General features: G+C 44.9%; 1 protein-coding gene across 1 annotated transcript in view; it reads right to left on the bottom strand.

Moving 5' to 3' along the window:
* Positions 1–26,221, bottom strand: part of OBSCN (obscurin, cytoskeletal calmodulin and titin-interacting RhoGEF) — a 377,067-nt gene that overhangs the window by 206,741 nt on the left and 144,105 nt on the right. Inside the window, exons 26-35 of the mRNA XM_078780751.1 lie at positions 25,400–25,666; positions 25,028–25,294; positions 22,492–22,758; positions 22,120–22,386; positions 17,975–18,241; positions 17,603–17,869; positions 15,893–16,159; positions 15,521–15,787; positions 7,626–7,892; positions 7,253–7,519 (exon numbers count right to left, since the gene is read on the bottom strand). Of these exons, the coding sequence (XP_078636877.1) occupies positions 7,253–7,519; positions 7,626–7,892; positions 15,521–15,787; positions 15,893–16,159; positions 17,603–17,869; positions 17,975–18,241; positions 22,120–22,386; positions 22,492–22,758; positions 25,028–25,294; positions 25,400–25,666 (2,670 nt within the window). The remainder of the gene's footprint in view (positions 1–7,252; positions 7,520–7,625; positions 7,893–15,520; positions 15,788–15,892; positions 16,160–17,602; positions 17,870–17,974; positions 18,242–22,119; positions 22,387–22,491; positions 22,759–25,027; positions 25,295–25,399; positions 25,667–26,221) is intronic.

Below are 26,221 nucleotides of genomic sequence, written 5' to 3' on the forward strand. Positions count from 1 at the left end.
TTTTGCCTGCTTTACAGTACCCGCTTCGCGTGGCCAGGAGGGGGCTGCAGCCGTGGTTCCCGGTACGATACATGCCCGGTGGAAAAACGTCCACCCGGGGTTCGTTCAACCGCCCGAGTGCGGCGAACCGACCATCATCTTGGTCAGGAGGGGCCCAGAGACATTGTGAGGGACAGAGACCAAAGGGGGTCGTGAGTACAAAAGGGGACACACGTATGTAAGATGGCCATCTTAATCATCGAGGGGATTAATTGTTGAGTGTGAATTGTGGATTGTGGATTGCTCGGGGAATATATCCTTGATTGTATCATTGAAATTGTATGGTATCATTACCATTGAAATATATCATTGAACATCAGTTTTCTCTTGGGTGGAATTCATAGGGATTGCGTTGCGAAAGCGCATATATAATACCAGTTTCTGGCGAAGTTCCTCTCACGGTCCGGGGGTCACCGAGACCAGGTAGTCACCGAGGGGACCACGTAACAGAATCCTCAACTCTTCCCCTCGCCCCTCCAAACCCCAAGTTACCAACCAGACCTCCCAAACCCCAAGTCATCAACCCCCACCTCCCAAACCCAAGTCCTCACTCACCTCCACCCAACCCTAAAGGCAACAATCCGCTCCTCCACTCAAAGCCTTAACACACCATCCCTACACCCACTCCCCCCACACAACTCTCCTAAAAATCTGTCCAATCCTTTCCCTCCGCCACCCCCCCCCCCCAACCCCCCCTGCCCCCACTACCCGACCCCAAGTATTCGTCCTCCCATCCCAGCTCTAAGGCGTCAATTCCATCCAAACTCGAAGGCTTTAAAGCCCCTTCATAGCCCCTTCATAGCCCCCCCTCCATAACTCCTCAAAATAACTGACAGTCCTTAACCTTCCCTCCCCCCAAAGCGTCAAACTCCTTCTCCCAACTTTGTCCAATCTTCACTCTCCTCTCCCCCTCCAAACCCAATGTCTATCCTCCCCTCCTTACTATTCTCTTGCTCATAAAAACAAACAGACACTCCCACATTGAAACAGCGGAATAGTTAACGCTTGCCCCTCCCGTGTCATGCGACCACCTACTTCACAACAACCCATCGCGGTCACCTGTCCAATTCACAATCCCCACGACATATGTGGAAATCGCGTGGCATTGCAAATCTCAAGTGACCATGAGCAGACTGTGCCAATAAACGACCCGAAACCAATTATCTTCTTCCTGATGCATAAGTATACATCAATAAAAGTAAATAATGACGGATGATTTATTGCACAATATCGCAGGTTTCAGGGAAGTCCTGAGACAAAGACATGGGTTCTATGGTCCCTGGTCGAGTCAGTTACGAGAAAATAATTGGAAATAAGAGCAAGCACTTGTGCAACGACCATGGTAAAAGCCCTGCTTGAGATATAGCCAACAGACCGCTGCCGCGATCGCTGAGGCCTATCTTGACAAGGCCCGTGATGCCTATCAGCTCAAAATCCTTTTAACTGTAGCTTTGGTCATTTAACAATGAAGGGAAAACTTATAGAGAGAGCATGGCGATTGTGAATATGACAGCTATGAAGACGTCATGGGCTTCGCAAAGCTGTAAGCACCAACATGGCAGCCATGTGATTTTTATCGGTCCCGGAGGGAGGCATTGTTTTTAGTCTTGGTGATGTGGTTGTCGTGAAAATCAAACACAGACACGACTTTACCTCTGCGTAGGCTTTAATATCATTCAGATCGTTGATACATTCTGTAACAATACACGCAGCAATAGGCATTAAATCAGAGCACTTCAAGAACAACAATGGAAGTTACCATATAACAAATGGTTAGCACAGCGCATCGTCAGCGCAGCATTAGGGGCGTACATACCGTTAGACTACAGGATAATGTCACAGGGAGTCCCGCCGAAGTGTCCGCACGCCCCGGCTGGCCGCGGGTCTTATAGACAGCCCCTTCCGTAGCGAGCACCCCTGGGTTCACCTTGGTATAATTTCACTACATTCTCCCCGTCGTTAAAACTATACTACCGCTCGGCAGTCTGCAAGCAAGCATCAGCAATAAACCAAAGGGTTACGTCAATCCACGTCAGTCGGTCCACCCGTAGCGGTCGGGGCGGCGAACCTCCCGGCCAGTTCGTGTTCGGAAACTACCGGGCACGGCGTCCCCTAGCCCGGAGTCCCCCGCGTCGGAATAGCCGCCGGAGGTTGGAGTCGGAGGGGGCGCCCCCGCGCCGTCGGGCACAGGGGCGGGGGACGACGGGAGTAACAGCGGTAGCTCCATAGGGGAAGCTTCGATAGAGTCCATAGACTCGTAGACGGGTTCGTCGGTATCCCTGTCGTCGTCCCCACAAGGGGCGAGATGGCGTACGGAGACAGTAGACTCGCGGCCATCCGCCGTTAACACGCGGGCATGCTCTGGATTAGCCTGGAGGACCTGCACCTTGTCAACAAGGGGGTCGTACTTGCTAGTGCGAACCGCTCGTTTGAGATAGGCGGGCCCCGGTTCAGCGAGCCAGCTGGGTAAAGACTGGATACTGCCGGAGCTACGAGGGTGGTGGAACAGTCGTTCGTGAGGAGTCTGGTTGGTGGCAGTACATAGGAGCCCCCGGATCGAGTTTAGAGCGGCAGGCAGCGACCACGCCCATTTATCGAGGCCTCGGCCGAGGGTCCGGAGGCTTAGCATGACGGCCCGCCATATAATCCCATTAAAGCGTTCGATCTGTCCATTAGCTTGGGGCCGGTACGGGGTGGTGTAGCTCGAAGCGACGTTATGTTGGAGCAAGTAGCCCCTCACTTCCTGGGACAGGAACACCGCACCCCGATCGGTATGCACGTAGGCCGGATACCCGAACATAGAAAACAAATTCTGCAGGCACCGAATAACCGTGGCAGCCGACATATCCCCGCACATGTAAGCAAAGGGGAATCGGGAATACTCATCGACGATAGTGAGCAGATAGCGAGAGTTGCTCGACATTGGCAGCGGCCCTTTGAAGTCCATCGCCAAGCGCTCCCACGGTCTAGTAGCCCTAACGAGTGTCCCCAGAGGGGGGCTATAAAAACGCGGTTTGAGTTCCGCACAGATGGCGCAATCACGGCAGATGCGGCGGATGTCCTCCATCGAGTACGGCAGATTGCCCGCGCGCACAAAGTGCGCGAAGCGCGTTACCCCGGGATGACACATAGTGCTGTGCAAAGTGCGCAGCCCCTCCAAAGATACGATCCCCGCGCAAGTGGCCGGCCTTGATAAGGCATCAGCGACCAGGTTATCCTTCCCCGGGCGGTATTTGATGGTGTAGCAGAAGTCGGCGAGTTCAATACGCCAGCGGGTGATTTTCTCATTCTTAATGCGCTGAGCATGTAAGGTGTCGTACATAAACGCAACACTCTGTTGGTCCGTGATGATTTGGAATCTCCGCCCAAGCAGGTACGAACGCCATCGCCGAATTGATTCGACGATCGCGTACGCTTCCTTTTCGACAGACGAATGCCTCCGCTCGGCGGAGGTGAGAGTCCGCGAGAAGAAAGCCACAGGGCGGCCTCCTTGGGAGAGAGTCGCCGCTATCGCATGATCCGAGGCATCACTCTCCAAAACGAAAGAGGCACTCTCGTCAATCGTTGCGACAGCGGCGCCAGCAATGTCGACTTTAAGGCCCTCGAAGGCCGCCAGGGCGGCCGGGCCCAAGGGGAAAGTGTCGCAGGCCACGAGGGGGCGGAGCTTAGCGGAGAAATTTTGCACCCACTTTGAGTAGTGGGCGAACAGCCCCAGGGCGCGTTTCAGCGAAGCCCGATCGCTAGGCGGAGCCATATCGAGCAAAGGGCGCAGACGCTCCTTATCTGGAGAGACGGAGCGATGGGTCACGGTGTACCCCAAAAGGTCTACCGTGCGTAGAGAGTATTGACACTTCGCCGCATTCATGGTTAAGCGATATTTCCGCGCGACCTCGAGGAAGCGTTTTAGATTAGCGTCGTGATGCGCCTGGTCATGCCCACAAACCGTAAGATTGTCCAGATAGACAAAGACATCGGTCAAATGCTCCTTTGCAATGAGGTCATCCATAGCTCTCTGAAAACAAGCGACGCCGTTCGTTACCCCAAAGGGAAGTCTCGTAAACTGGTACAACCGCTGACCCGATTCAAAGGCTGTAAAGATGCGATCGGCCCTAGAGATGGGGACTTGATGATACGCACTACGTAGATCGAGTGTGCTATAAACGGAATACAGGGCCACCTGGCGTACTAGGGCGTCCATCCCCGGTAATGGGTAGGCGTCCAGTTGTGTAAAACGATTAATCGTTTGCGAATAGTCGATTACCATTCGCCTGCGGTGGGCCTCACTCCGCACCACTAAGACTTGAGCCCGCCACGGTGACCTACTGTGTTCTATGATACCGTCCTTCAAGAGCAGGGCCGTTTCTTCCGCAATGAATTGCGCGTCCGCGCGAGAGTAGCGCCGCGATTTGATGGCTACAGGGGTACAATCAGTGGTCAGGTTGGGGAACAGTGAGAGTGGCTCCATGTCCATTTGAGCGAGGGCACACACAGCGAGCGTGTCCGGCCCACCGAAGTCTATTTCCAAACGACCATGCCGCTTAAGGAAATCAAGTCCTAACAGAACGTCAGCGCATAAGGCCGGTAATACCATGAGATACACGTCCGGGAACGTGCGGCCATTTATCACAAGTTTCAATCGACACGCCCCTTTAGTGCTCAACCGAAGTCCCTGAGAAGCCATAAAGATCCGGCGGGTTGTCCCGAGAACCGGCCACCCATGTTGATGCACGAGTCGCTGATCAATAAAACTGTCCGTGGATCCCGTATCAATCAGAGCTTGCGCAACAACGCCCGCGACTGTGAGCGGAATGAAGGCCTGCGCTAGGCCGGCAGACCCGGCAGGTATAGTTCCGGCCGGGCGAGAAGATCGCGCCTCGCGGGTGGATCCCACGCCGGCAGCAATCCTTCGGGCCTCAGCAGGAGCATTGAAGTCAGTTGGCTCATCGGTAGTTCCATTTGCCAGAGTGGGTGTGGGATGGTCGTGAGAGCAGCCGCCAGATGGCGCTCGAGCCTCGGGAGAAAGATCTCTGCCATCTGCAGAGTCATATGCCAAAGCATGTAATTCGCAAAAGCTACCATGAGATGGCGCTCGAGCCACGTGAGAAAGATTTCTGCCATCTGCAGATTGACATGGCAAAAGGGGAGCATGTAATTCGCAAAAGCTACCATGAGATGGCGCTCGAGCCACGTGAGAAAGATTTCTGCCATCTGCAGATTGACATGCCAAAGGGGGAGCATGTAATTCGCAAAAGCTGTCATCAGATGGCGCTCGAGTCACGTGCTGCGTTTGCCGCACTTCGAGAGGCATTTCCAAAGTAGGAGCATGTCGCCTGTTTGAAGTAGGCGTTTGAAAGCCAGTCAAGGTTGGATGCTCTGTGACCGGTCGTGATCGCGCCATTTGTTTCGGCGGCCCGACGTATCTCACCAAGGTCGGGCAAGAAGCCAGAGGCCCGCGAGGAGGAGAGCGGCTCATCAAAGCTGTGCACGGCGCCCCGTCCGGTGCGCGATCCGTTGGCTCAGCGATGAGCCCATTCAAGGTCGCTCGGGAATGCGTGCCCCGAGCGGCCTTTCTGCAGACTTTTGCAAAGTGGCCTTTGGTAGAGCAGAGGTGACATGTTGCCTCACGGGCTGGACATTCAGAGCGGGGATGCTGCCGATTGCCACAAAAATAACATTTTGCATACCGGGCAGGCCGTGGCCTGGCAGCGGCGGCCGCGGTGAGGCCGGCTGCGGAGTCCGCTCCCGGAGCACCCAGAGTGTCGGCCGTCGTGGGGGTCGGGTCCTCCTCCGTTTCCTCGGCGGTCGCTCTCTCGGGTCGCGCGAGTTGCGAGGTCCCCGCCACGACTCGTGGGTGATCATATGCGGTCATTTGTTCTCGAGCGTCAGTGTAGACACGTGCCAGCCGTAGTGCTTCTGTAAATGTCAGCTCCGCGACCTCCAAGAGACGGAGCCGCAAGACCCCAGAACTAATTCCGGATATGAATGCATCTCGGAGCAAATCGTCTTGCACTTGCTCGTGAGTCCGAACGTCCTGCACGCAGTCTGCCAATAGGTAGCGCAGCTCCTGCGCGAATCGATCGATCGACTCAGACGGTTGTTGCCGTCGCTGGGAGAGCTGATGCCGACCGTGCACAGCGCTCCGTTTCTTTATGTAGAGTCGCTTCAACTCGGCCAGGGCCGTAGCATACGTCTCAAATCGAGCAATGGTCTTGTACACCGTGTGATGGACCTTGGACTGTAACACGGACAGCCTCATCGCAGCGGTTGGCTCTGTCACGTGAGCAGCGAAGTAATTCTGCAGCGTGTTGAGCCAGTGAGCAAATTCCGATGCAGATCCTTCAGCTTGCGGGTCGGCTCCGAGAAGCGGAACCACGATCATCTTGTGGTTGTCAGCCATTCGGCGAAATGAATGATATTAAATGTCGTGAAAATCAAACACAGACACGACTTTACCTCTGCGTAGGCTTTAATATCATTCAGATCGTTGATACATTCTGTAACAATACACGCAGCAATAGGCATTAAATCAGAGCACTTCAAGAACAACAATGGAAGTTACCATATAACAAATGGTTAGCACAGCGCATCGTCAGCGCAGCATTAGGGGCGTACATACCGTTAGACTACAGGATAATGTCACAGGGAGTCCCGCCGAAGTGTCCGCACGCCCCGGCTGGCCGCGGGTCTTATAGACAGCCCCTTCCGTAGCGAGCACCCCTGGGTTCACCTTGGTATAATTTCACTACAGTGGTGTCCCACTTTTTGGTAGAATTATTTTTCAAGTGCTATCAATATTACGAATTGGCAATACCATGAACCAACAGCGGTCTCTGATCGCAGCCCTCGAGTTCAGATTGAAATTGGGGGAGGAGTCAGGCGAACTGTCCACCCAATGGGTGCAATGGAATGTTACAATTTGACAGACAGATGGACGGACAGACAAACAACTGCGCATTATTACGAACAAATGTTAAGCCATGCTTGTAATGACACGGACATTTGTGTTTCTTAATGATCTTCCCACTGGAATAGTTGTCGAATTAGCAAGGAAATCAGAGGAAGTGTTGATATTTGAAGGAATGTAATTTGTTGATTTCGTTATTCATGTGTTGCAACAAGTTTGTTTTTTCAGACAAATATCAAAAACCAAAACAAATTAAAACACAACATGTTTGCAGCAGCACTCTACAAATCAAATAAAGAATCTCCTCACCTTTCACCATTAGTTTTCCTTGGCTCTTCACAGTCCCTGTGTCACATTCATATGTCCCTGCATCTTCCAACTCCAGCTTCTTGATTACCAGCTGTGAAACATCTCCAGAGACGTTCATCTTGTACTTAGTACTGGGTTTCAGGAGGGCTGTGCCTTTTCTCCAGGTGACTTGACCCCCTTGCTTTGAAAGTTTACAGGTGAAGGTAGCACTTCCCTGCTCTTCGACCTCAATGTCACTCAAGGTCTCAAGAACAACCAGTGGGGCTTCTATGGATGAAGAAAATTCAACTTTCACAAAATATTTAAAGATGGAAGAGCCTTATCAATACCTTCATTGTTGTTAACTACAAAAATATTTGTAGCATCATCTTACCTTTTACAGTGAGTGAGGCGGAGGTGTTATCATCTCCTGTCTCACAATGGTAAACTCCTGTGTCTTCATGTTGTAGTTCTCGGATGACAAGACATGCCTCATTGCCCTCTATTCTCATGTCATACTTGCTGCAAGGGTGAATAAGTTGTCTTTCTTTTCTCCAAGTCACACTTTGGGCAGCCCTGGAAAGCTGACACCTCAAGGTGGCATTGCCCTGCTCTTCAACTTCCTGCTCTATCAAGCCTTCAAGCACCAGCACCCGGGCCTCTATTGATGGAGCATCAAGCATTCACATGATCACTAGCAGGAACCCATAGAGCATCTGCACAATATAAAATGTGACTTCAATTCCTCAACTTTCCCAATCCACCCCCTCAAAAACCCCAACTCCTCAACCTCCGCCTCCCAACTCCAAAGGCATCAATCCACTCCTTCATTCAAGGCCTTCAAACGTCATCCCCACCCTCCCCTCCACCCTCCTCCCCCCCCTCCCCCCGCCAAACACAACTATCCTAAGTCTGTCCAATCTTTGTTCTCCCCCTCCCCAACCTCAAGTCCTCATACCCCCTACCAAATGAAAGGTGGCAATCACCTCTCGACCTAAAGCCTCCAACCAAACCTCCTCTCCACCAACTCCCACCACAACTCCTCAAACTCCCCTTTCAAACCCTGTCCCATCCTTGCTCCCCCCCCCCCAACCCCCTCAAAACCCCAACTGCTCACCATCCCCCTGTTCATAAAAGCAAACGGACATTCCAACATCTAAACAGCGAAATATTGTTCGCTTTTCCCTCCCCCATCATACCTGACAGAAACCCATTATAGACCAGGAGCCCAGAAGGTTTATTCAAGTGAAAAGCGCCGAAGCAACTGACCACGTGGGTTGAAAGGGTTCTACCCCCACATCACAAAAATGCATTGCTGCCGGGTCAGGGCCGGTGCCTTCCCGCCCAAATCGCCCAAAATAGGGACGCCATTACCGAAAATCCTATTTTCTTCAATATCTGGAAAACTATACATGGGAGTATCACAAATCTGGTGTCTACACCCATGTTTTCATGGTCAAACATTACAAAAATGCAGTTTTCTCTTTAGTAAGGGTCATATTTTTTCCCGCCCAAAAGCGCCCAAAGTAAGGAAACAATTGCTGAAATCCTACTTTCCTCAATATCTGGAAAACTATACATGAGAATATCACAAATGATGCGTCTACACCCATGTTTTCATGGTCAATTATTACATTGCCAACAATTGCAGTGCTTTAAAAATGACTAAATTCACCATGTATTATCTAAACAATGGTGTATTATATTGTACCGCACATGGTGTTATGTAACATGTCTTGATTTTATTGCAAAATTTGCTATACTAGTTGCACCAATGTTTTTGATTTCCTTAAACCCCAAAGAACACAGCTGGGTTGGTGTCATTTTTTTCCTATTATTCCAATGGTGGCCATTTTGAATTTCACAATGTCCGCCATTTTTACATAAAAATAACTATATCTCAGATTCTAGTACAGCATCTAGTAAAGTTATTTTGGTGCCAATGGGTAGGTTTATGGGATCAAATAATTCAAATTTACCATTATTTCCAATGTTGCTGAGTATCCATCTGCCAAAATTCAACATGGTGGCCAAAATGGCTTCCAAAATGGACGCCACAGCAGAAAAAAAAATTCTGCCAGCTTAATGACTGGAAAAAAAACGTGACCATGATCATGGAAGATGGTGATAATACGAAATTATTAACTTAAATTGGACACATCTGGGTATCCTTGGGAAAAAAAAAAACTTTAGAGGGCAGCACAGTGACTACAGGCTTTGTTTACTACAACCATCAGCTCATCTAATTGGGTGGAAGTTGTGCATGCCATTGTTTGTATCAAAAGGTGACTAGTGTCATTGAACAGTACTATTTTCCTTCTGAAGGACAATGACTCTGCAAGTTGTGAGTTAAGGACACAAGTTGGATGGAAATACCATAATACACCATTGTTGAGGTAATGCATGGTGAACTAGATATTTTAAACACTGTAAATGTTGTCAATGTAATGACTGACCATGAAAACATGGGTGTAGACAGCAGATTTGTGATACTCCCATGTATAGTTGTCCAGATATTGAGGGAAATAGGATTTTCAGCAATGGTTTCCTTACTTTGGGCACTTTGGGTGGGAAAGACACAACCCTGGCTAAGGAGAAATGCATTTTTATAATGATTGACCATGAAAACATGGGTGTAGACACCAGATTTGTGATACTGCCATGTATAGTTTTCCAGATATTGAAGAAAATAGGATTTTCGGTAATGGCGTCCCTATTTTGGGCGATTTGGGCGGGAAGGCACCGGCCCTGACCCGGCAGCAATGCATTTTTGTGATGTGGGGGTAGAACCCTTTCAACCCACGTGGTCAGTTGCTTTGGCGCTTTTCACTTGAATACACCTTCTGGGCTCCTGGTCTATTATGGTCGCCTGTCAAACTCACAATCCCGCAAGATATGCGGAAACCCTGTGGCACTGCAACTCTCAAGTGACGACGAGCAGGCTAAATGTGCCAATAAACAATACAAAACCAATTATCTTCTTCCTGATGCATATACGGTTTGTCCCGGTTTACGAACACCTGGTTTATGAATATCCGTTCATACGAACATTGTACTTTAAAATCATGTTTCGTCTTCCAAAGATTTGATCCATTCACACGACCGTGGCCTAACAGCTCATTAAGTCGTAAATGCAGGAAATTGGACCTCGAGAGTTAATTAGCCATTCACAACATACTTCACACCTCATGACCACAGGTTTCGCTCCAACACTCTTCACACATCATTCTCTCTACAGGGTTATTTCCTGCCACGAGAGGCATCGATCTCAACCTGTTTCACCATAAATCCCTCTTTCTCGTCATACCTTATATTGCACACATTCAATTCACTCAAATTTATTAATTTTTTGATTTAAAAAGTAAATTTAATAACATCTTCATATAATAAATCGGGTGTAATTTGAGTTGGGAGCCAATTAATTATATATTGCATGTATTTAAAGGGGATTTATTGTTCCGGACTATGAAAATCCAGCTTATGCACTCATTTTCAAGAGCCTATTGTGTTCATAAATTGGGGACTGCCTGTACACACATTGGTAAAAGTAAATAATGACGGATGTTTAATTTCACAATGTCGTGATATTCCCGGAAGTTCTCGAACAAAGACATGGGTTGTATGGTCCCAGGTCAAGTCCTTTAATGGAAAATTGTTGAAAATAATAGCAAGGACTTGTGTAACCTCCACACTAAAAGCCCTGTTTGAGAGATTGCCACATAGTTATTTGGGTGGTGTATAAGTTGAGGCCTATCTTCACAAGGCCCGTGATGCCTATCAGCTCAAAATTATTTTAACTGTAGCTTTGGTAATTTTACACTGAAGGGAAAACTTAGAGGGAGGGCATGGTGAATGTGAATATGACAGATCTGAAGATGTATTGGTAGGCTGCATGCTGACCCCAGAAATAATTTACATTTGTGACCACCATACTGCAACTACATACTATCCTTACAAGGTGTCAATAAATATATTTTAATAAGTCTGTGAAACTCGTCAAGAGCATAGTGTACACAAAAGAGAGAAATGTGAAAAAAAACGAAGGAAAATCGAGTTATTGTGTGTTAAATATTATCCAATCAATAACAGCGCGTGTCTTATGCACAATCCCCATTGCAACTCTTCCACTAACAAATTACATGTCTTGTTGCATTTACGTGACACTGCACACATGGCGACCTACATGCCGTCCATGTCGTCCATGTCGTCCATGTCGTCCATGTCGTCCATGTCGTCCATGTCGTCCATGTCGTCAGAGGCCGATGTTTCTGAAGGAAAATCTTTGACATTTTGTTATACTAGTACACACGCTCACTACGGGAGTGGCAGGAAGGGTCATTCCACTTTGGGGTATATAGAATAGACAATCTATGGTCGGGTCTCAAGAGAGTTGGGTGTGTGTTCATTTACCAAGTTTCTTGTGGAGAGATCGCCATTTGGTTGAAGCATTCGAGCAAGCACTCCATTCAAAACCGTTAAGGAACGGCTGTCTTGGCAAGCACTAGCTAGCTACTTGGCAAATGAGCACAACCCGGGCGTCCTCCCTTTCAGTTTAGTGTTAAACAGCAGAAGCGAGTTTCAAAAGATCGCTACGAAAAACGCCACGGTAGCGGCAGGGAGGGCCATGTTAATAACTCAACACTTGTGGGGTATATAGAGTACAGTAGATATTCGCTCCGTTCTGTAAGTAAACCTTCCCTCACAGATGTGGGGTTTCCTCCAAATTTCTTCCTTTAGTGTTATAAACAGCATTAGCGACTGTTTAAAAAGCTAATCATACGTGTTTGTGGTTTATAATATTTTTCCGTTGGGCCGTTGCTCCCACAAAAACACCATGAAAAGCTATTTATAAACATTGACTCGATGTTCAAGGAGGAAAAACCCCTTGGGGAGGTGGGACATTATTAGTATTAATATTGTTGTGCAATACCATTAATATTATGCTTTTATAATATTAAGGATAATTATCATTGTTTTGTTATTAGAAGAGGCCTTGGAAAAATGCCACGATAAAGCCGATTTAACATTGATATACACCTCAACATGCAACCCCATTGACGGCAATGGCGGGGAATCCCCGCTTGGGGGAGAAACCCCCATTGGGGATGGGTGCATATGAATGTGCTACAACCTTCATTATGTAACCCTTAGTCATCCTGTCAAGTTTGTTTGAGATTGGACAAGTAACGATGGAATGTATTGCGGTCAAAAAAAATCATCAGACAGACAGACACCAAATTGCGTATTTTAGTTTGATGCACACAGTGGACACGCATGGGAAAGTTCTTTCTTTCTCTGAGAAACGTTTTAGGAAATTCAAAAAGCGTGCCGTGCTTTGGAAAGAGTTAGATGGGAGGCCAGAAAGTAAGATCGCCGTGCAAGCAGACAGCCTCAAATTCGATCGGGTCAGTGCAGGCGTCAAACAACATCTAAGCCCCAGGACCGCAAACGGAATCAAGCGAAAATGGAAACAGAAACACTGCAAGGTAGGATTTGTGATTCGGGGCTATCCACATGTATTACAATGTTTTCATGATTGTCTTCATCTACTACGAAGCCCAATAAATAAATACAATACTTTGTTTGATTACAATGAATTGTATTTCATGTAGAAAATATTATCCTTTTTCTCATTCGAGAAAACTGCAAGGTTGGGCCGACTATCACACAGACTGCTAATTTTAAGAAATCTTATCCTCTGAAACAGAAAGACCTATTGTTATTATTTGTTTGTTTTGTTTTGTTTTGTTTTTGTTTTCCCCTTGTAATTTACTTACTGAGGGATATTTAACAGTGTTTTGGGGCTAATCGCTCAAATCGATGTACTTTTACACTGAACTGGTAACCTTTTTTAGTTTTCATTTGTTTGAAGCTGCATGTTTAAAGTATAAGAATTTCTTCAAATCAGCAGCACCAGAAGATGTTTCCATTTGATTGCCGATACATGGTTTTTTTGGGGTTTTTTTTTTAACGAGTCGAAGACAGGTCACAAACCTGATGTAATATTCAATAGCTTGAATCCTGGATATACATGAATTGTAATTAGGGCAAACATAACATTCTTACTGGTTTGAGTATTATTTTCCTCAAAGTGTTTGAAGCTACAGTTTAACCATTGCATGCACATCGTGTATTTCCGCAATTAGCAGCGACAGAAGCTGTTACGAGCATTCTCAGTGATACATAGTTTTATTCCTTTTGTCATAAGTTGTTTTTTCTGTTTTCTTTTATTTAATTTATAGTAATGCTTGTACATGTGTTGTACCGCCTTTAAATTTCGTTACCATTATAAATTTTAAGTTTGTCATCTTATAAAAATCAGGTTTGATTTAATGTGGGTCGGATAAGTTAATACAAAAGAGAGCTCCAGTGTCTGATATTAGTCAGCAATTAATGGAGTTTATACTTTGTACCATGATCTAATGCAGTTGCTTTGTTAAATTGTTTTTTGCAGTGCTCTATAGGCAATAGAGCACTAGATCAGGTAATTCATCAGGTAATAGATCAGGTAATTTCACAAGTAAATATTCCTTGCAGGCATACATGATCATCCCTCTGGATCATCATCATGTACACTTGTAAATAAACTTCGAAACTTAACTTTCTAAACTTCTGAGAATTTATAACTTGTCGAAACCAGTCAGAGCACATCGATATTCTGAAAAACAATGAAATTTCACATGTGGTTGGAGAGAAAACACTTCAATTAGTAAATTGCATTTTTCGTACAATCATATTTCAAGACGGTGTAAATGCTGGGAAAAATCTCCACTACATGTATGTTGTACGTAATGAATTAAACATTAACTTTAATAGAGCAGATTACCCCAGGAAGTCAGTGATCACATCTACAGGAATACCACTACATTGGCTTTTCAATATAAAAATTGGACAAGTGAAAAAATTGTGGGGGATTAGTGTTCTATTTTCTTGTGGGGGATTAGTGTTCTATTTTCTTGTGGGGGATTAGTGTTCTATTTTCTTGTGGGGATTTGTGTTCTATTTTCTTGTGGGGGATTAGTGTTCTATTTTCTCACTGCTTAACCCAAAATCATGCCAATCAAAGCATTCCTCGGATAGGATGTAAAGCAACGTCTTCTTAGATCAAAGACAATTTGCTTGCGATAATATATTTGAGGTTTCATACTCAGTTTGTACTTTATTTGAGCAGTAATTACTTTTCTTTTTTCTTTTTTTTGTATAAAAGATCGAGACTCCTGTAAGAGCTAACATTAATCAAAAAAAAAAAAAACCGACACACAAAACATACAATAAAGGGAGTGGGAGACAAGATGGAGAGAGAGAGGGAAGCACACAAGTACAACATTTGAGAGCAGGGACATCGGGAGATCTGTGGGAGGGAGATGGCTTGTGGCGGGGAGGTATGGGAAGGGGGGGGGGGGGGGGGGAGAAGTATAAAACACATGGACACTGCTAGGACTTCCAGGAAAGAAGTTGGTATTTCAAAGAAATGAATCTGCAGTGAATTAACAGGTGTAGAAAAGATCAAGGTTTTGGATGGGGAAAGATAAGAGATGGTGGTGAACAGCTGTTTTAAAGACCTGGAGGGAGGAGTGGGATTGAAGAGAGTGAGGGAGTTTGTTCCAAAGGCGGGAGAAAAGAGGAATGAAAGAGTGAAGGTGAATAGAGAGTCTTGATTTCGGCAGTTTAACCATCAGAGGGTTGCTGGCAGATCTTGTGCGACCCGTAGGAATATTCGGGGGCCAGAGCACAGACAGAGCTGGGGGAGCAAGGCCGGAGAGGAGTCGGGAGAAGACAGATTCCTAATTGTACATCTCCTCGATGGAACACAAGAGGGCGTCAAACAAAAATTATGAAATTTAAAATTTTATTTGGGAACCATCAGCGATCTCCGATCGCAGCCCTCTGGTTTAATTTGAAATTATGGCTGGATTGATGTGAACTGTCCCACCAATGGGTGGAACGGAAAGTTAGACAGACAGACAGAAGGATGGATGGACGGGTTAGGTGGGCGAACAAGGGTATTATTATATATATATATAATATAAATATTTGCAACTCGCGTTTCACCAGGCTTGCAATACCAGGGACATTGTTGTTTCTTAAGAAACCTCACAATGTAATGTAGTTACCGATATAGCAAGGAAATTAGAGGAAGTGTTGACATGTGAAGGCATCTAATTTATTGATTACATTATTCATGCAGAAACAAGTTTGTTTTATGAAGGCAAATGTCAAAACCCAAAACAAATAAAACCCAAAATGTTCCTGGCAGCACTCGACAAATCAAATAAAGAATCTCCTCACCTTTCACCATTAGTTTTCCTTGGCTCTTCACAGTTCCTGTGTCACATTCATAGGTCCCTGAATCTTCCAACTCCAGCTTCTTGATTACCAGCTGGGAAACATCTCCACAGACGTTCATCTCGTACTTAGTACTGGGTTTCAGCAGGGTTGTGCCTTTTCTCCAGGTGACTTGACCTCCTTGCTTTGAAAGTTTACAGGTGAAATTAGCCCTTCCCTGCTCTTCGACCTCAATATCACTCAACGTCTCAAGAACAACCAGTGGGGCTTCTATGGATGAAGAAAATAAATTGTCACAACATGTTTAAAGATTGAAGAGCGATATCATTCTCATCATTATTGTTAACTACCGAATCATTTCCAGCATCATCTTACCTTTTACAGTGAGTGAGGCTGACGTGTTATCATCTCCTGTCTCACAATGGTAAACTCCTGCATCTTCAGGCTGTAGTTCTCGGATGACAAGACTTGCCTCATTGCCCTCTATTCTCATGTCATACTTGCTGCATGGATGAATAAGTTGTCTTCCTTTTCTCCAAGTCACACTTTGAGCAGCCCTGGAAAGCTGACACTTTAACTTGGCATTGCCCTGCTCTTCAACTTCCTGCTCCACCAAGCCTTCAAGCACCAGCACCCGGGCCTCTATTGATGGAGCATCAAATATTCACGATATTACCAGTAATAATCCACGGAGCATCAATGCAATGTAAAATATAACTGCTTCAAGGGATCATCACGATTCCCCCCTCACTAAGTTATCAACCCCTCCCCCATCCGCACCCCCCTCCCCCCCCCCCCCCACTCTCCACCCGTCCCCTCAAACCCAAGTCCTCAACCTTCCACCTCTCAACCATAACGTATTAACCCCCTTTCCCATTTCAAGGCTTCAAACTGCCTCTCCACCCCCTCCCCCCCCCCCACGACCCTCACCACAACTACTCAACCTCCCCCAACCCAAGCCTCAAACTCTCCCTCCAAACTCTGTCCCATTTTTGCTCTCTCAGCTGTGAAAGATCAAGGTGATGGAAACCAATTATTTTCTTGCTGGTGCATATATATATATATATATACACACTCCCTCAGCATCCCCCCCCCCCCCCGCCCATATATATGTATATATATATATATATATATACATCCTTAAAGGTAAACAATGATGGATGTTTACTTTCACAACGTCGTTCGATTCCCGGAAGACCTTGGACAAGGACATGGGCTGTATGGTTCCTGGTCGAATCGTTCAAGACAAAATAGTTGGAAATAATAGCAAGAACTGATGTAACCTCCATGGTAAAAGCCCTGCTTTAAAAAAAAAAGAAGCAGATATATGGGCAGTGTATAGACAATACACCACTGCTTCAATCGTTGAGGCCTACCTTCACAAGGCCTGCAATGCCTTTCAGGTCAACATCCTTTATCTGTCACTTTGGTCATTTTTTCACTGAAGGGAAAACTTATATGGAGGGCATAGCGACTGCGAATATGACAGGTCCGAAGATGTTTTGGGCTTCGCCTACCAGTAAACACCAACGTGGTGGCCGTATTATATGTATTGTTCTTCGAGGAAGGCGTTGTTTTTAGTCTTGGTGTCCATCGTGTCTGCTTTTTAGAAGAATTATTTTTTCATTTTGAAGCACAATTTCAAGTGCCACCAATATTAGGAGTTGGCCAAACCGGGACCCATCAGGAATCTCCCATTCCAGCCCTCGAGTTCAGGTTGAAATTCTGGGTGGTCAGGCAAAATGTTCAACCAATGGGTAGAATGTAATGTGACAAACAGACAGACGGATGGAAAAATGGACGAACAAGTGTATTTTTACATAGATTATTATTACCAACTCGTGTTTCGCCAGATTTATAATGCCACGGGCAATATTGTTTCTGAACGAACCTCCCAATATGATGTAGTTATTGATATAGCAAGGAAATCAGAGGAAATGTTGACATGTGAAGGCATCTAATTTATTGATTTCATTATTCATGAAGAAATAATTTTATTTAAAGAAAAAAGTCAAAAATCTAAATATATTAAAACCCAACATGTTCCTGGCAGCTCTCGACAAATCAAATAAAGAGTCTCCTCACCTTTCACCATTAGTTTTCCTTGGCTCTTCACAGTTCCTGTGTCACATTCATAGGTCCCTGCATCTTCCAACTCCAGCTTCTTGATTACCAGCTGTGAAACATCTCCAGACACCTTCATCTCGTACTTAGCACTGGGTTTCAGCAGGGTTGTGCCTTTTCTCCAGGTGACTTGACCTCCTTGCTTTGAAAGTTTACAGGTGAAGGTAGCACTTCCCTGCTCTTCGACCTCAATATCACTCAACGTCTCAAGAACAACCAGTGGGGCTTCTATGGATGAAGAAAATAAATTGTCACAAAATATTTAAAGATTTAAGAGCGATATCATTCTCATCATTATTGTTAACTACTAAAATATTTGAAGCATCATGTTACCTTTCACAGTGAGTGAGGCTGACGTGTTATCATCTCCTGTCTCACAATGGTAAACACCTGTATCTTCAGGTTGTAGTTCTCGGATGACAAGACTTGCCTCATTGTCCTCTATTCTCATGTCATACTTGCTGCATGGATGAATAAGTTGTCTTCCTTTTCTCCAAGTCACACTTTGGGCAGCCCTGGAAAGCTGACACCTCAAGGTGGCATCACCCTGCTCTTCAACTTCCTGCTCCACCAAGCCTTCAAGCACCAGCACTCGGGCCTCTATTGATGGAGCATGAAATATTCACGTTATTACCAGCAATGACCAAGGAGTATCTATGCAATATCAAATGTGACTTCAAGTCGTCAACTCGCCCTAACCATCCCCTCACAAGTCCCAAGTCATCAATACTCCCGCCACTCCCCCTCCCCTCCAAACATCCTCCCGAGCAAAAGTCCTCAACCTCCGCCTCACAACCGTAAGGTATTATTAATTCACTCCCCATTTCCAGCCTTCAAACCATCTCTCCACCACCTACCACAACTCCTCTTCCAACCCACCCCCCACCCACCCGCCAAGCCTCAAACCTCCCCCTCCCAACTTTATCCTTCCCTCATTACCCTCCTCACACTCATAAAAATAAACTGACATTCCCACATCAAAACAGTGGAATACTTCATGCTTTCCCCTTCCCCACCATGCTGTCACCTACTTCACAAAAACCAGTCATGGCCACCTGCCCAACTCACAATCCCCAAAAATATGCTGAAACCCCATTGCATTGCAACTCTCACTTGACCAAGAGCAGACAAATTGTGCTGATAAATAACCTGAAACCAATTTCTTTTTCCTGGTGCACACACATACTGTATACACATCCTCAAAAGTAAATAATGATAGATGTTTACTTTCACAACGTCGCAAAATTCCCGGAAGACCTCGGACAAAGAGATAGGTTGTATGGTCCCTGGTGGAGTCGTTCAAGAGAAAATAGTTGGAAACAATACCAAGAACAAATGCAACATCCATGGTAAAAGCTCTGCTTAAGAAAATGCACACTTATTTGGGCAGTGTATAAACAACAGATGGCTGCTTCAATTGTTGAGGCCTACCTTCATAAAACCAGTGATGCCTATCACATCGAAATCCTTTATCTTTTATTTTGGTATTTTTTTCACTGAAGGGAAAATTTATATGGAGGGCATGGTGATTGTGAATACGACAGCTCCGAAGATGTCTTGGGCTCCACATCGCAGTAAGCACCAACATGGTGGCCATATTATTATTATTGTTCTTTGAGGAAGGCATTGTTTTTAGTCTTGGTGCCCGTGGTGTCCGCTTTTTGAAATAATATTTATACAGCGTAGCCCGTAGGGCAATGCCTTCTGGAACAGATTTTGCCTGTCCGTCTGTATATACAGTCACGTGAAAAAGTATGTACACCCCATGTAAAGTTTTGACTTTTTCAACATATTTCAACATACAGCTATTTGATCTTCATTTCAACAATATTGATAGATAAAGGTGATATAATATAACAAATATCATGAAACATTTACATTTTGTAGTCCATTGTATAATTTAAATAAACATAAATGCAAATTTCGCATGTGGAAAAAGTAAGTACATCCTTGGCTCTAAGCGGTGGTATTGCCCCCTTTGGCAGAAACAACCTCAAGTAGGCGTTTCTTATAACTGTCTATCAGTCTCTTTCATCGACTGGGAGAAATTTTTGCCCACTCCTCCATGCAGAATTATTTCAGCTGTGCGATGTTTGACGTGTATCTTGCATGCACAGCTCGTTTCAAATCCCCCACAACATCTCGATGGGATTTAGATCCGGGCTTTGACTTGGCCATTCCAGAACCCTCCATTTCTTTCTTTTCAGCCATTCCTTGGTGGATTTGCTGGTATGTTTCGGGTCATTTACCTGTTGCAAGGTCCACCTTCGGTTAAGCTTCAACTTTCCGACAGATGTCCTCACATTATCCTCAAACACCCTCTGGTACAATGAAGAATTAATAGTGGATTATATGATGGTGAGCTGTCCAGGCCCTGATGCAGCAAAGCTGCCCCAAACCATAATATTTCCACCACCATGCTTTACAGTTGGTATCAGGTTCTTGTGGTCAAATGCTGTCTTTGGTTTTCACCAAACATGTCTTCTGGTACTGTGGCCAAATAGCTCTACCTTTGACTCATCTGTCCAGAGCACATTGTCCCAGAAGTGCTGGTCTTTGCCGAGGTGTTCATTGGCAAACTCTAGCCTTGCCGTGATGTTCTTTCTGGACAGCAAAGGTTTCCTCCTGGCACGCCTCCCAGGTAGATCAAATTTGTGCAGCCTCTTTCTAATGGTAGACTCGTGCACTTTGACATCAACAGTGGCAAGAGCTACCTGTAGGTCCCGTGATGACATTCTGGGGTTTTTAGAGACTTCTTACAGCATCTTGTGGTCTGCTCTGGGGCTGAACTTGCTGCGGCGGCCTGGCCTGAACAAGTTGGCAGTTGTTTGGAATCTTCTCCACTTGTAGATGATCTTCCGGACAGTCGAATGATTGATTTCAAATTGTTTGGTGATCTTTTTAAATCCCTTCCCAGACTCGTAAGCATCTATAACCTTCTTTCTGAAGGCCTCAGAGAGCTCTTTTGATCTAGGCATGGTGACGACGCACACTTCAACAACAAAGAGCAAACCAAACTAAATGTCTGAGGTTTAAATAAGACAGGTTCCTCCAAGATCTTCTCTAACAATGTTCTAATCATTTGCACCTGAGCTGGTGCACCTGATTCAAATTTTAGTTATTTGAAGTAGTGATAAATGTAGGGGTGTACTTACTTTTTCCACATGTGAAATTTGCATTTATGTTTATTTAAATTACACAATGGACTACAAAATGTAAATGTTTCATGATATTTGTTATATTTTATCACCTTTATCTATCAATATTGTTGAAATGAAGATCAAATAGCTGTATGTTGAAATATGTTGAAAAAGTCAAAACTTTACATGGGGTGTACTTACTTTTTCACGTGACTGTGTGTATGTATGACCCTTCCGCTGGCATTTTGCAAGTTTATTCTCTTTAAAATGCTTTTTCTCTGCAACCGTTGGTCCGATTGAAACGAAAGTTTCACCATTGGAGCGCCTGCCGCCTCCTGTAGAATTTTTTATGATAATTATGACGTCATAGGCTACATGGTAGGGCGACATCTTGGAAAATCTAAAAAAATTGCACCTCCATTTCTCCGAAACCGCTCAATGGAAAAAATGGAAAAGTCGCTCATTGTAAAGTACTCCCCATCGGGAATAACATATGTTAATGATGATGTCATAGGTGTCTTCATTATGACATCATAAATCGCCAAGTAGAAAGCTTGATCCGATCAGTATGAAATTTATTGAGAGTGATCTCGGGATAAATTGGAAGAAAACAAAAAGATCGCTACCGCGATCGCTGAGGCCTATCTTGACAAGGCCCGTGATGCCTATGAGCTCAAAATCCTTTTAACTGTAGCTTTGGTCATTTAACAATGAAGGGAAAACTTATAGAGAGAGCATGGCGATTGTAAATATGACAGATATGAAGACGTCATGGGCTTCGCAAAGCTGTAAGCACCAACATGGCAGCCATATGATTTTTATCGGTCCCGGAGGGAGGCATTGTTTTTTGTCTTGGTGATGTGGTGTCCCACTTTTTGGTAGAAGTTTTTTTCAAGTGCTATCAATATTACGAATTGGCAATACCAGGAACCAACAGCGGTCTCTGATCGCAGCCCTCGAGTTCAGATTGAAATTGGGGGAGGAGTCAGGCGAACTGTCCACCCAATGGGTGCAATGGAATGTTACAATTTGACAGTCAGATGGATGGACAGCCGAGCAAGTGTATTATTATGTAGATTATTATTACCAACTCGTATATCGCCAGTTTTGTAATGTCGGACATTTTTGTTTCTTGATGAATCTCGAAATGTATGTAGTTATCGATATAGCAAGGATATCAGAGCAAGTGTTGACATGTGAAGGCATCTAATTTGTTGATTTCATTATTCATGTGTTGAAACAAGTTTGATTTTTCAGACAAATATCAAAACCCAAAACAAATTAAAACCCAACATGTTCCTGGCAGCTCTCTACAAATCAAATAAAGAATCTCCTCACCTTTCACCATTAGTTTTCCTTGGCTCTTCACAGTTCCTGTGTCACATTCATAGGTCCCTGCATCTTCCAACTCCAGCTTCTTGATTACGAGCTGTGAAACATCTCCAGACACCTTCATCTCGTACTTAGCACTGGGGTTCAGCAGGGTTGTGCCTTTTCTCCAGGTGACTTGACCTCCTTGCTTTGAAAGTTTACAGGTGAAGGTAGCACTTCCCTGCTCTTCGACCTCAATATCACTCAACGTCTCAAGAACAACCAGTGGGGCTTCTATGGATGAAGAAAATAAATTGTCACAAAATATTTAAAGATTTAAGAGCGATATCATTCTCTTCATTATTGTTAACTACTAAAATATTTGAAGCATCATCTTACCTTTCACAGTGAGTGAGGCTGACGTGTTATCATCTCCTGTCTCACAATGGTAAACACCTGTGTCGTCAGGTTGTAGTTCTCGGATGACAAGACTTGCCTCATTGCCCTCTATTCTCATGTCATACTTGCTGCATGGATGAATAAGTTGTCTTCCTTTTCTCCAAGTCACACTTTGGGCAGCCCTGGAAAGCTGACATCTCAAGGTGGCATTACCATGCTCTTCAACTTCCTGCTCCACCAAGCCTTCAAGCACCAGCACTCGGGCCTCTATTGATGGAGCATGAAACATTCACGTTATTACCAGCATTGACCAAGGAGTATCTACGCAATATCAAATGTGACCAAGTCCTCAACTCGCCCTAACCATCCCCTCACAAGTCCCAAGTCATCAATATTCCCCCCCACTCTCCCCTCCCATCCAAACATCCTCCCAAGCAAAAGTCCTCAACCTCCGCCTCACAACCGTAAGGTATTATTAATTCACTGCCCATTTCCAGGCTTCAAACCATCTCTCCACCACCCACCACAACTCCTCTTCCACCCCACCCACCCCAACCCCCAAGCCTCAGACCTCCCCTCCCAACTTTATCCTTCCCTCATTACCCTCCTCACACTCAAAAATAAACTGGCATTCCCACATCAAAACAGTGTAATACTTTATGCTTTCCTCTTCCCCACCATGCTGTCACCTACTTCACAAAAACCAGTCATGGTCACCTGCCCAACTCACAATCCCAAAAAATATGCTGAAACCCCATTGCATTGCAACTCTCACTTGACCAAGAGCAGACAAATTGTGCTGATAAATAACCTGAAACCAATTTCTTTTTCCTGGTGCACATACTGTATACACATCCTCAAAAGTAAATAATGATAGATGTTTACTTTCACAATGTCGCGAAATTCCCGGAAGACCTCGGACAAAGAGATAGGTTGTATGGTCCCTGGTGGAGTCGTTGAAGAGAAAATAGTTGGAAACAATACCAAGAACAAATGCAACCAACATCCATGGTAAAAGCTCTGCTTAAGAAAATGCACACTTATTTGGGCAGTGTATAAACAACAGATGGCTGCTTCAATTGTTGAGACCTAACTTCATTGAAGCAGTGATGCCTATCACATCGAAATCCTTTATCTTTTATTTTGGTATTTTTTTCACTGAAGGGAAAACTTATATGGAGGGCATGGTGATTGTGAATACGACAGCTCCGAAGATGTCTTGGGCTCCACATAGCAGTAAGCACCAACATGGTGGCCATATTATTATTACTGTTCTTTGAGGAAGGCATTGTTTTTAGTCTTGGTGCCCGTGGTGTCCGCTTTTTGAAATAATATTTATTCAGCGTAGCCCGTAGGGCAATGCCTTCTGGAACAGCGTTTGTCTGTCCGTCCGGTGTATGTATGTATGTATGTATGTATGTCTGTATGTATGTATGTCTGTATGTATGTATGTATGTCCCTTCTGCTGGCATTTTGCAAGTTTATTCTCTTTAAAATGCTTTTTCACTGCAACCGTTGGTCCGATTGAAACGAAATTTTCATCATAGGAGCGCCTGCCGCCTCCTGTAGAATTTTTAATGATAATTATGATGTCATCGGCTACATGGTAGGGCCCCGTCTTGGAAAACCGAAAAAAATTGCACCTCCATTTCTCCAAAAGCGCTCCATGGAAAAAATGGAAAAGTGTCTCATTGTAAAGTACTCCCCATGGGGAATAACATATGTTAATGATGATGTCATAGGTGTCTTCATTATGACATCATAAATCGCCAAGTAGAAAGCATAATCCGATCAGTATGAAATTTATTGAGAGAGATCTCGGGATAAATTGGTAGGAAAAAAAAGAATTGACGACATAATCAGTCCAGCAACCATATTTTTATGGCATAGCCCATAGTGCAATGCCGTCCGGAACAGCATTTGCCTGTCCATCCGGTGTATGTATGAATGTCCCTCACAAACGTCCACCAATCAGAGCTAAGAATCTGGTCACATGACAGGGGGACAGCATATCCTTCATTCAGCAGATCCAAGCCTGGCTACGCTGTTGTTACACTATTGGGCTTATTTTTCATTATGAGGCACAATTTCAAGTGCCACCAATTTTAGGAGTTGGCTTTATTGGGAATCATCAGCAATCTCCCATTGCAGCTCCGTAGTTCAGGTTGAAATTGGGGGAGGAGTCATGCGAACTGTCCACCCAATGGTTGCAATGGAATGTTACAAATTGACAGTCAGATGGATGGACAGACGAGCAAGTGTATTATTATATAGATTATTATTACCAACTCGTATATCGCCAGTTTTGTAATGTCGGACATTTTTGTTTCTTGATGAATCTCGAAATGTATGTAGCTATCGATATAGCAAGGATATCAGAGCAAGTGTTGACATGTGAAGGCATATAATTTGTTGATTTCATTATTCATGTGTTGAAACAAGTTTGATTTTTCAGACAAATATCAAAACCCAAAACAAATTAAAACCCAACATGTTCCTGGCAGCTCTCTACAAATCAAAAAAAGAATCTCCTCACCTTTCACCATTAGTTTTCCTTGGCTCTTCACAGTTCCTGTGTCACATTCATAGGTCCCTGCATCTTCCAACTCCAGCTTCTTGATTACGAGCTGTGAAACATCTCCAGACACCTTCATCTCGTACTTAGCACTGGGGTTCAGCAGGGTTGTGCCTTTTCTCCAGGTGACTTGAACTCCTTGCTTTGAAAGTTTACAGGTGAAGGTAGCACTTCCCTGCTCTTCGACCTCAATATCACTCAACGTCTCAAGAACAACCAGTGGGGCTTCTATGGATGAAGAAAATAAATGGTCACAAAATATTTAAAGATTTAAGAGCGATATCGTTCTCATCATTATTGTTAACTACTAAAATATTTGAAGCATCATCTTACCTTTCACAGTGAGTGAGGCTGACGTGTTATCATCTCCTGTCTCACAATGGTAAACACCTGTATCTTCAGGTTGTAGTTCTCGGATGTCAAGACTTGCCTCATTGCCCTCTATTCTCATCTCATACTTGCTGCAAGGGTGAATAAGTTGCCTTCCTTTTCTCCAAGTCACAGTTTGGGCAGCCCTGGAAAGCTGACACCTCAAGGTGGCATTACCATGCTCTTCGACTTCCTGCTCCACCAAGCCTTCAAGCACCAGCACTCGGGCCTCTATTGATGGAGCATGAAACATTCACGTTATTACCAGCATTGACCAAGGAGTATCTACGCAATATCAAATGTGACCAAGTCCTCAACTCGCCCTAACCATCCCCTCACAAGTCCCAAGTCATCAATATTCCCCCCCACTCTCCCCTCCCATCCAAACATCCTCCCAAGCAAAAGTCCTCAACCTCCGCCTCACAACCGTAAGGTATTATTAATTCACTGCCCATTTCCAGGCTTCAAACCATCTCTCCACCACCCACCACAACTCCTCTTCCACCCCACCCACCCCAACCCCCAAGCCTCAGACCTCCCCTCCCAACTTTATCCTTCCCTCATTACCCTCCTCACACTCAAAAATAAACTGGCATTCCCACATCAAAACAGTGTAATACTTTATGCTTTCCTCTTCCCCACCACGCTGCCACCTACTTCACAAAAACCAGTCATGGTCACCTGCCCAACTCACAATCCCAAAAAATATGCTGAAACCCCATTGCATTGCAACTCTCACTTGACCAAGAGCAGACAAATTGTGCTGATAAATAACCTGAAACCAAT

The sequence above is a fragment of the Myxine glutinosa genome, chromosome 6 (assembly GCF_964187855.1).
Source record: "Myxine glutinosa chromosome 6, kmMyxGlut1.1, whole genome shotgun sequence".
Lineage (NCBI taxonomy): Eukaryota > Metazoa > Chordata > Myxini > Myxiniformes > Myxinidae > Myxine > Myxine glutinosa.